The 12,246-nt window shown below is 38.7% G+C and overlaps 1 protein-coding gene across 1 annotated transcript in view; it reads right to left on the bottom strand.

Annotated features, from left to right (window-relative positions):
- Window positions 1–12,246, bottom strand: part of TRHDE (thyrotropin releasing hormone degrading enzyme) — a 619,915-nt gene that overhangs the window by 49,815 nt on the left and 557,854 nt on the right. Inside the window, exons 13-15 of the mRNA XM_083182555.1 lie at window positions 9,005–9,152; window positions 5,904–6,001; window positions 4,090–4,197 (exon numbers count right to left, since the gene is read on the bottom strand). Of these exons, the coding sequence (XP_083038681.1) occupies window positions 4,090–4,197; window positions 5,904–6,001; window positions 9,005–9,152 (354 nt within the window). The remainder of the gene's footprint in view (window positions 1–4,089; window positions 4,198–5,903; window positions 6,002–9,004; window positions 9,153–12,246) is intronic.

Genomic DNA, 12,246 nt, shown 5'->3' with positions numbered 1-12,246 from the left:
TTTATTGTGTCTATGACTTTATGCTAATGCTGGTAAAACATACAGTAGTTCAAGATCCTGTAACAGATAGCTTGTGACAAGCCTATTTGTAGGTAATTCTGGCTATGCTTCTAATATGTTGCAAATATGTTGCAACATACCTAATGTACCTAATCTACATTCTTTATTATTCCTTGCCCCCCCCCCCTTTCCCATTTCTTGTAAGCATGGACAGTGGTGATCTAAATGTGTCATGTTTACTAAAGAATTATCTTGAAATCAACCCTACTTGAGGTCCTGTATGACTGAGGTGTGGTTGTTTACACTCACTTGGTTTTAAAACTTTGTAAATTAACCTAATTTAAAATGTATATATTTTTCTGGTTGACGCAACAAGGTACATTACAGATGGAGCCATCCTCATCCAGCCCTTTAATATGATTAAGGGAGTAATAGGATTACTCTGCCTACCTCCTACTGTATTGTTATATGTATTGTTATATGTATTGTATTTCAGAACAATAGGCCATGGATAGCCATGACTCCCCATGGCTATCCAGAGATGGCTTCATCTGTACAGTACATCCATATTTGAAAATTCTGCTCTCTGTAAAGATCTAGTTATGTAATTTGTAGGATTGCCTTCATTTTTAATGATACTGTCCCTATTGTATTTTCAGCTGCATAGAATTGTATGAAATAAATTTTAGTTTAAATTGGCATTTTTAACTGTTTTAATTCCTTTTGATTTTGAATAAATAAAAAAAACCAACTCTATATGTTAAGTAATTAATGCTAATAACCGTTGCTGAAAATTTTCTAGAGAAATAAAGTAACTTTCCCCAATCATGTTGTTTTGCATCTGAAACCACTGCACCTTTACAGTCCCTTAGATTATGGTGAACTGGAAGAGTGGGCAGCTACAGTATCTTTATGGTTATATAGTGAACGAAGCACCTGCTTTGACAGTTGCCACAGAAATCAGAGCACACACTTCATATTTTTTGTAAGTAGATGGCACACAGGGGTAGGAGTTGCATGTGGTACACCTTAACTGTATTCAGTCTTGTTTCATATTTTAAAAATGTATGTGTACCTGATAGAGGCATGTAGAGGAGCTAACTATAATTTGATGTTCATACAATAAGAGAAACATTCATCTTCTTCATGCATCTTGTTTGAGTGCCAGGATCTATCTATCTATCTATCTATCTATCTATCTATCTATCTATCTATCTATCTATCTATCTATCGACCCATCTCAGTAAGGCTTAGACATAAGTGTGCATAAACACAAGTTGTGCTTAGAGTAGAGCTTCATTACCCTCTAATACAGCAATGCAGAATGGGTGTAGATACAGTCAGTGGTGTAGCTAGGTGTCACGACGCTCGGAGCAAGGTTTCGCTCCCCCCAATTTGTAGTAGGTGAGGCTCCTGCACAGTGAAAAGTGGGCACGGGCCAACATTATACCACAGACCGTAATGCCAATTGCACATTTTAATGAACTTTGTAATACCAATTACACATAAAGCCACATGCTATAATACAAATTACACATAAGGCCACACATGATGCCCATTGCATACTATATAACACACCGTAATGACCATTACATACTATATAGCACACTGTAATGCCCATTACATACTATAGCTGCTGCTGCCTGACTGGAGTTGTGACACTATAGGTTGTCTTGACAAAGGGTCAATTCTGGACCCGAAATGTTGACTATGCCTGAATTTTAATAGATGAATGAAAGGACTGTTTTTAACTGCTCAAGAAGTCTGGTGAGTGCACTCTGTTGTACAAACACTCTGTTGGATATATGTGGCACACTTGGGAGGACCATTGTGTAGCCTGAGTATTTCTTATGCACCCAGCAATATGGAATATGAAGTTTGAGAGTGCTACTTAATGAGCTGGATATATATATATATATATATATATATATATATGCACAAACACACTAGTAAGCCTGCTCGATGCAAAAGCTTTTAGAGCTAGACTGCTACCTTCTACACTGCTACCTTCTGTGTTTGGGAATGTGTGAGAAAGAGATGTAGTTTCACTCTCTGCCAGCATATGGCAGTGTTTCTGTATTTTTCTGTATTCAGATAAGTTTTAATTCATCCTCATTATTCATGGTTACATGTACGTTGTATCAGCATGTCTTATCATTCAGCAGTTTTTATCTTTATTGTTTGTTATTCAGTCTCATTGCTAGTATGCAATATTGCCTATAGAACTGTCAAGGATCTTGTGATTTGATTATGCCGGTATATGCTTATAGCGGCTTCCTGGTCAACAATGTTATCTCATTTAGTTGTTTGTTACTACTTTTTCTATAGTTCTCACTGTTTATGCTGTCACATGGGGATAGTTGTTTTACCCACGCTGAACATGTCCCAGAAAGTCTCTCTCTTGGCACAGGCCAGGGGCAGGCAAAGGTTCAGGAGCTTCATGATGACATCCATCCCAACTGACTTTTATTAAAATGGATTAGCAGCCTAGAGCAGTGTCAGACATAGCATACATCCAAGGTCCCCCACACTGGGCACATATTGGCCCGGCCTGCACACTCTACCACTACCTGGCCAGCAGCAACAGGGCAAAGCAGTGCCGTGATTGTAAAGGGGGCGGGCCTTATACGTGACATGCCCCCCTTTGGAAAAATATGCACTATCACTAGATTTTAGGTCAAATATGCAAAAACCAGTGAGAAAATATGCAAATACATATGCAAATACATATAATCCTGTCTCTATTGATAAATAATGCTCCTTTCAGACCGCACTAAAAAAACTGTATTTTGCCAATTTTTATCCGTTTTGAAACGGTAATCTGTGCAGTCTGAAAGGTGCAAAGTGATTTTACCGTTTCCAAAAAAACGTTTTTTGGAAACGGTAAAAAAGCAGGGTCCTACCCGTTTCAGACCCGTTTTTTTGGTGTCAAAACGGATCTGAAATGGGATTCCTCCACACCTCCCCCTCCCCCCTGGGCAACGCAGGGAGGGGAATAATCACGCTGGGGCCGGGGGTCCCTACAGTGTATGTTATATCAGTGGCGGGGTCCCTGCAGCTAATAGTTCCCATACACTTCAGGGACCCCCTGCGCTGCCCAGGTAGGATCTGTGCTGTGGGGCTGGAGGACCCCTGGGCAGCCTCTCTCCCCCCTCTCCGCCCACCCCACCCCCCGGCAGCCTCTCTCCCCCCCCCGTCGTGTCTATACCTCCAGCGTTGCCGGACAGAGACGGAGTGCTCCTGTCCTGCGGTGACAGAGACGGAGTGCTCCCAGGCTCACATTCAGTCCCCTCCCACTGTGGTCGGTCCAGGCTCCGGGGGGGCGAGGGGGGAGAGAGGCTGCCCGCGGGTCCTCAGGTGTCCTCTGTAACAATTGTAACGGCTGCCCAGGTGTCCTCTGTAACAATTGATTCATTTTGGGGGGGGGGGCTGCCCAGCCTCCTCCCCCCCAATAAATTAATCAGCTTTGTGGGAAGACCTGCGGGCAGCCCCCCCCCCCGAGCCTGGACCGGTCACAGTGCACAGGGGAGCTGGACTGAGCCATTTTCACTATCGCTTTTACACCGCAAACCTGCTTTAGACCAGGTATTTACATGCGGTGTGAAAGGGAATAAACTTCCTCTGACCTGTTTTAAAAAATGTTTTAAATACCTGGTCTAAAGGGGATGCAGTTTAAATCCCGGCGGTCGGGATCCCGGCGTTCAGAATCCCGACACTTTCTCCCTCCGTGGGTGTCCACGACACCCCTGGAGGGAGAATAAATTAGCGTGCCGAGCGTAGCGAGGCACCGGGCCCGCTGCGTGGCGAGCGCAGCGAGGATTCCGACGTCGGGATTCCGGCGTCGGGATTTTGAACGCCGGGATCCCGACCGTCGGGATTTCATACTGAACCCGTCTAAAGCAGGTTTTACGGTCTGAAAGCAGCAGTAAACGTAAAATTCATACAAATTATTCTATTCTATTTATTTCTTATGAGGATAACTTTGTAAAAATCATAAAATAGGATAGGTGCTTTAAATTAATTGTAGTCTATTTGTTTAAATCACTTTCAGAAGATAAAAAAGTTGCAACAGATTCTGTGTCCACCCACCTGTTTCTGTTGCTAGATATCCAGTCAGAGATCATTGTTGCTGCTTCCTGATGGCACTGTTTGTTTCCAAAACTGCAAGCCAACATAATAACTTCTCTTCTGAGCTCCCTAGAGAACAAAGCAAAAAAAAAAAATTACGTTGTGCATTTGATGTTCCTCAAAAATATATTGCAAATACCATATGTTTTTATAAAATATTATAGCCATTAAAATTACTGTTTTGGTACGCAGTTTGCAATGAACATGATATGACATATGTTTTACTTCCATACAGTTCTAATTTCCAAAATAATCAATTTTAATTACTAATGACATTGTTAAAAACATGCAGCTGTATTTTTTTATTACACCCTGGGCTCATTTACCAATTAAGAGTTAACATCGAGCAGCTTCAATTTTGATTAATATATTTATCTTCTGATATTGTTTTGCATTTTATGATCCTTACAGGTAAAATTTACAAATTACAGTTTATGTCTTGATAAAGTCGTAATTTTAATTATGTTATTTTATTGTTTAAATGTGTGTTTGCCAGACAACAGCTATGGAGAAAAAAAGCATTTATAAATTGTGATTATTCTCTTAAGCTGCAAATCTAGACTTAACGATTTCCATTTTCATTTTTACAAAGAACTGAAACAATGCATTTTAAAGCATCAGAAACCCAAGATGGCAGCACTTCATCATTGTACATTCAATATAAGAATTAAAGTACAACTCGTGAAAGCATCAAATAAATTCTGACATTTTAAGGTGACTGATTTCACTCATATCAAAAGACTTTCACTTGAAGGCACGGGTAGGACTTTTGTCAATGTACTGTACAAAACTAACGATAATGTAACAAGCAATAGGGGTGCAATCAGAAAACAAGCAAAATGTGCTAGTTCAATTTATTTTAGATCAACACATTTCTAACTGAGTTCTCACCAACTGCACAGAAAATAAGCAGTACAAAACAGAGGCTTGTGGGTAGTACACTATAGCATTACACCAACCATTAGTAATTAATTTTCAAAAATGAAGAAAGCTGTTTCCAATCAAAATGTTATCAGTTAATTATGTTCACTGGGGACCTTTTAGTTCCAAAGCTCTTTTCATTGATTGTGCATTGACATACAGCAGGAAAAAGACACAGTCCATTCAATCTAAAGACTGCCTAGTTAAAAAAATAGGTATGTCTGAAGAGTTAAAGGAAGCACAATTTGGTGTATCTGCTAGTATTCTGGTACCAAGTGATAAGCATAAGTTCAAATCTCAACATCACTTTGTTGTTGTAACTCAAGAGATAAGCAGAACATTGTTTGCTTTAAAAAAGTCATGCAGGGGAATATAAATCTCAAAGATTCTGGGCCTCAGAGAAATGAAAATCAAACAGGAAAGACAGGAAAAAGGTGCCTCACGCTGCTACAGTCACACTGTGTAACACTAATGGAGCTTTCTTCTTTTGAAGCTACATTGTATGGCTTAGTATAAAAGATAAACTCCCTTAGGATTCAGAAGAGTAACGATGGCAGAAAATGTGCGAGGGGAAGGAAAACACAGGAGAAGACAAGTAACGAAGAGTTGTGGACTAATCCTTGTCAAAATATTTTCTGAACCTGTGCATTTGAATCATACATAAATAAGCTGAGAATACCTATTTTACTGTCTTGCTGTTTAACAGAGAAAATGCTGTCACTGAAATAACTCACAAAGCAGAAAAGCAGTGTTTTTTATAACTTAGTACTTAACAAATAATACACTGTCGCCATAAAAGTCAGTGGTTATTTTTCTGAATTATTGTGATCAGTATAAATAAATAGATATCATACTCAGTCTGATAAGATGTTTGTATTATTGATCCATTGTGTCCATTAACTGGCCATCCAAGCCGAAAGTACATCGTTGCCACTTGTTTTAATACATATTCCTGAAAGGAACATATACTTTGTATTAATTATTTAGACATTTTCAAATGCTTGAGCCTCATATAAATATAATAGAAATGCAATCTATTACATGAGAGCAAAGTCTTTTCTTAATACAGTGTTACATAATTGGTACGTGTACTTTCAACATTTAAAAAAAAACATTGCATTAAACATGTTACAGATTGAAATTGGTAAAACCTAAGAAACTTGGGCCCAAATTTAGGTTGGCTCAGTAAGCTGCGAACATCGCAGCTTACCTAGCATCTGAGATGCCCCCTGTCAGAATACCCCCCTGCCATTGAATTCCCGCAGTGCCATGCAATTAAGAGCTGTCCCTTGTAATGACAAAACTTCAAGGTTTGTAACTCAGGTATCCTATTGTGCATGTACAGTACTAACTGCAAGTTTAAGCTCATCTCCCCCATAATGCAATCCCACACATTCTACAGTAAGTACAGAAAAATGCAAATTCCAAACTACTTAGAGGGGTATAAAAGTAATGACAGTTCTATTTAACACATGTATTGCTGACTAAAGTATACCAACAACTATATATCATCTAAAAAGTTATACTGTGAATACAGAATACAGAACATTAGATGGTAGCCATTGACTGTAAACAACAGAACAACTGTGGCCAGAGACCCTAGCAACCTAGCTAATAACCACCACAACATACAGTAAATGGTGCATACTATAGTATCTTTTTAATAATTGCTGCAGCTGGTGGTGGCACCTGAACAGTGTTTGGTAACTGTAGCATCAAAGAATACAATGTCCTGCATTGTACAGAGTTCTCCATATAAGGATACACTGGTCTTGTGACAGTTTTACATTGTAATTCTTATGTTAGTGACCATTTTATGAGATCAACAAATACCTAATGTTAATTTAAAGCAATTTCTTTAAATTCCCCACCAGAGACAGAAGATAATTTGGGTGAAAAGTAGAGGTTGCTGTTTATTTTAGATTTTCTTGTATATTTGAGGAAACATACAGTAGGTCGGAACCATACATAGATACGTTGATTCTGTGTGGCAAGTGTTCAAATTATAAATACAACTAACAGAATAATGCCAACTGGCTTTAACTCCAAATTAGGAAAGCTTCATTCCATAAACATAATCATAAATTAATAATGTAAAACATCCTCCTGATGCATTGTATGCTTTCACGGAATATGTCATGGTTCTTGGATGGAATATACAGGTACAGACTTTCCTGTACTATGAACTGGTTAAATGAAGGAATATAGCCCGTCTTCAGGACACACCAGATGTCAACTGCCAGCCTTCTTCCACAGAGCGGACACGTATATGTACGGTCGGTGACCACCGAATGATGGGGGTGGGTCACCAGAGCCTGCGAATGGATGTTTATGTTAAACATCAATTTGCAGCCAGTGCGGGCGAACCCACACTGCGAGGGGTGGCTTGGTATTTGGCATGCAGGGTTTGGTGGATTCGCGTATTTACAGTGTTGCGAGAGTCAACCAGAATAACCCTCTTAGTTCTGTGAGATGTGTCCCTTATAAATACAGTCTTATAAATGACTTATTATTGACATTGCTACAACAGCATATACAGTACCATTGCACAATGTTTTAAGATGTTGTTTTTTACAGATGCTCAATAACTTGCAATAACTATCATTTAATGTACTGGGGCTAGAAGCTATCATGCTATCTGTGCTTTCATTGTGTTTTGATATTGATTATGTGACACATTTCTGTAAATGTGAACAGTTGGTAAACGTTAGACAATATTTTTGACGCCCTCTTTGGAATATAAAAAACGACACAATCTTATTACAACAGATGCTTGCAAAACCGGAACTCATCATTTTGATTTGAGAAATACAACATGTACTGTAAAACCTGCATACATGCCTGCACTTCCTTGTGTAGACAAAGCACCAAGTTTTACCTACAGAGAGAAGACTAACTTTCATAACATATACAACTCTGCAGGTGGGATATATTAAGTATCGCATATCGTATGCAATACATCCTGCTCCCCATCCTCCATTGCATGCTTACCAGCATTTTATAATGCCGGTATGCATGAATATTTGCCTCTTAGAAGAGCTCTTATGATAAGAGCTGTCCCTTGTAATGACAAAACTTCAAGGTTTGTAACTCAGGTATTGTGCATGTACAGTACTAACTGCAATCATCCTCTGGGGAACTGTTACAGAAATAAGCTCATAGGCTTCTATAAGCAATGTCATCTTTAGATGGCATTATCCAGCAAGCAGAAGCTCTGGAAAGTTATCTCCAGTAAAGCAAATGTTTGCTTTAAAGGTGCTTTAATCCTTCCATTTCCAAAGTAATGTATTTAACACAAGAAACACAGTATATTTGTGTCAAATCTCAGGGTAACACAAATAAAGAATTCTTCATCTCATTTACACAATACATGTCTGAAATCTGCATACCAATGCCATAGAAATAAAGAATAAAGAACTATAAAGTCAATAAATGGCCTTGTATACTTTAGTAACAGTCCCACTATAGCTCCTTTAGATAAGCAAATGTTGGGAAGTTCGATGGGGTGGAAATTTACTACATATAAAAGTGTCTACAATGCACTTTGTACAGCATCAACAATGTAAATGCACAGCAATAAAATAATAGTAAACTTTTATTACCATAAACATATGCTATAACAAACTAGATTTCTAGTGTTTTACTCTTGATTTTCAAAGAGCAAATATTTCTTGAGGCTATGAATTCATGTCAGCATTTCATTCTTACATTTTGTAATTCTATAATTGATACATTTAAAAATTTAATAAACTGCTTTGTCGACCATTTTCTAGCTTTTTCATTTATTTTTACTCTTCAAACAATTGGGATATATTTGTCACTAACAAAATAGTTCTACGATAAGTATTCACTGTATAAATGGTCTACAGAAAATAGCTCAAATAAAATTATGTAAGTTCTCATGTGAGTAAAACCAAGGTTTTAACTACATAGTAGAAAATAGTTTATCTTTTACACTGAATATACTGTAGTCTTCGGTTCGGTCCAGCAATTTATCAAGAGGATAAAGTGCTCTGCTTGCAGCATGCCAGGGAAGAAAATCCTTTTCTTCAGAAAGGTATCTTATAATCTCCAGGGGAATATTTTGTGTCAGATATCCAGCTCTAAAATATTAAAGAAAGGAATGTTAAATATGATCTGTTGGAAAACTTTGTTTGAAGTTCTTTTTCTTTAAGCACTTTAAGTGACAAGATCTTAAAAGACAAGTGACATATTCGAACCATTTAGGTAAAGCTGATTTAAAGAATCATACAGAAAATGAAAAGCACAATATCAAACACCCTCTCATGCATTTGTCATTAAAAAAAAGCTGATGCTATGTACTTAGGGCTTGATTCCTGCTCAATCGGTAGGGGCCAAATTCATCCCTGTATCCGATTGTTTGGGTCTGTGCATGAGCATGGGAACATTTTTGCATGCATAGACCCCAAGTGTGAATGCGGAGGCAGGGGCATTCACACAGGCAGGGGATGGAAGGGGGAGGACATACAGTAGGACTGGTGTAGGGAAACGCCCAGCGTATTATGGGCGTCCCCATGAAAATGCTGGGCATTCCCCTGGGAATGCAGGTGGGCCGATGCCTGTTTGGGGCAGGCTGAGGACATCACATGACATTAGCAGTCGCCCCCTTTTCAGCCATCTCCTTCCTTAAAAATAGTCAGTTCAGACTGACTTTTATTTCCAAAGGGGAGTAAAATCATTTGATCATTGTTGACCATCAAACGATTTCTCTCCCCTTCGGCCACATGCGAATGGATGTATTCTCGTATACTGTACATCACCTCACATGCGAGCAAGGGGATGCGGGCGGTAGGGGTTGCAGGGGGGTGGGCATTCAGTGAAGCGGCAGGTGCGAGTATGCGCAGCCTAGCAAACAGGTCTGAATCGGGCCCTTAATTTAATTAATGTATCTTGTAGGATAATTCCATTTTTTATTCATGTTGACATTCTTTCTCTATTTATAGGAATACCTCATGGGTGAATGTCTGCATTTATTGCTGAACATGCATATCCAGTTATCACATCTGGCAACATTTATAATACACTTTCTCGCTGTACTGTACAGTTATTGAAATGGATATTATAATGGCAGTTGTTCTAATATCTCCTACATAATCATTTGTGATACAAGTACTAAATAATACAATTCAGAATTAGTTTAATAATAAATATACAATGATGTAGAGATTCTTTTAGAGATTGTTTCTGAGGGGTGATACATTTTAATGTATGCATGTTTTGCTGTAAAATATTCCTTCAGTCCTTGACTTAAAAATGTATATTAGATTTAATGTAGTAAAAAAATATGTAAAATGAGGCATGCTATTGCTAACTTAAGCAGATGAATGGTTTCTTACAGTATAGTGAAACTTGAATTAACAGTAATTTTTCAAAGAAAATATTTACAAATATAAAATTATTTTATTTTCATTGTACATAAACAATTAACATGTATTTGTATAAGAACTTTATGCTATTATATGGACCATGCTGCTATTAGTGTAAAATACATCATTAAATTAATACTATACTATAATCAACAGGCACCAATCCTCGAGCCTACAGCAGAACCTCAGTTGTAACAAAGGCTTTCATCAAAATGGAATACACTTCCCTTTCAGTAGAGCTTTCTCTTTTCTGCAGAAGGTTTACACTTCAAAATCAATGAAAAACACAACAAATCATGAAATCCTATTTATCCATCTGATATAAAAAATAATAACTTTCAATTAAAGTTCATTTGAAATAAGTGAATAAGTGAAACTGTAGTTCTAAAATTTATTTCTAAAAGTGAAATCTGCTTAACCAAATATATCATTTTATTGTGTCTTATAATAGGAATCCTTGTAGATATAAGTATAAGTAGGGGCTATGTTACTCCCAATAGTTTTTCTAGCCATAACATTAAAACCAATTGCCCAATTTTTGTAGGTCCCTATCATGCCACCGAAATAGCTCTGACCCATAAAGGCATAGAATCCACTAGACCTCAGAAAGGGGTGTCCTAAGGTATTTGTCACCAAAATACAGATCCTTGAAGTTCCTTAAGATCTGAGGTGTACTGTAGATTCCATTGCTTGGCCATTTTTCAAGCACAACTCACAGATGCTATATCAGGCTAAGTAATTTGGAGGCCAACATAACATCTCAAGTTTTTTTTCTACAGCAGACTATGCATAGTCAATGCTTTATATAAACTTACACTACATAAATTATATTTTTATGTGTGAGGAGTGGTAAGCGTAGTGTATGCTGCTTTAACATTTGTAATACATTATTGTAAAACACACCTCCTGACAGTACAAAATCAACAATATTAAAAGATTAGACATACCTTGGGGTTTGATTCAGGTTTGCAAGCAATGTAGAAAAGCAGGCAATTGGTCAAACCTATTCTGGTTTATAGTAGGGGCAGATATAAAGTGCAAGTAGAGATTTAGATTTGGGTGGTATGTATTCAAACTGAAAACTACAATGAGGTGTGAAAATAAAGCTGCCTAGCATCTGTGGGCTACAGGCAGAAGCAGTCAGGATTTACCCTGCACAAAAACAATATAAATGCACTCTGTCCCCATACATTGCAACATGGAAAGTTCCAGACACAAAACAACTTGCTTCTTCACTTTACTGTATCCTGCTCTAACTTTAAAGCCTGCCAGACCATGCTGAAATTACTGTAAGTCAGAAGATTCGGTACTCTTTACCTAGCACGGCGCCCACGATGTCCATCGCGGTCATCGGGGGTAAAAAATCGCGGGCATCGCGGCCATCGCATGCACTAAAAAAAACGGGTGCGACGCGATGCCCGCGATTTCCCATAGGGATCAATATTAAAAGTGTGATTGGACGCGATTTTACTGTTCAATGCCTCAATGCCCGCGATTTTTCCATAGGAAACAATGTTAAATGGGCCACAGAGCCCTAATAGTCCCCCTGAAGTCTGAAATGGCCCCCACAATTGTTAACGCCACCCCACGATCAACGTGAACCCGAAGCGTGGCGAGCGCAGCGAGCCACTGAGCCCCGCGAGGGGACGCGGATACCTGTGAAGCCCGTGAAGGGACGTGTTTACCTGTGAAGGTATCCGCTGCGCTCGCCACACTATTCTATTCTCAACTCCACGCCGACGTGGATAGTGGGGGTATGAAAAGGTCGGAGGACGCGTACCGCCGCCGCTCGCCACGCTTCGGGTTCACG

The sequence above is a fragment of the Crinia signifera genome, chromosome 4 (genome assembly GCF_055691185.1).
Source record: "Crinia signifera chromosome 4, ASM5569118v1, whole genome shotgun sequence".
NCBI classification, from domain to species: domain Eukaryota; kingdom Metazoa; phylum Chordata; class Amphibia; order Anura; family Myobatrachidae; genus Crinia; species Crinia signifera.
This window is presented reverse-complemented; position numbering and strand designations above follow the sequence as displayed.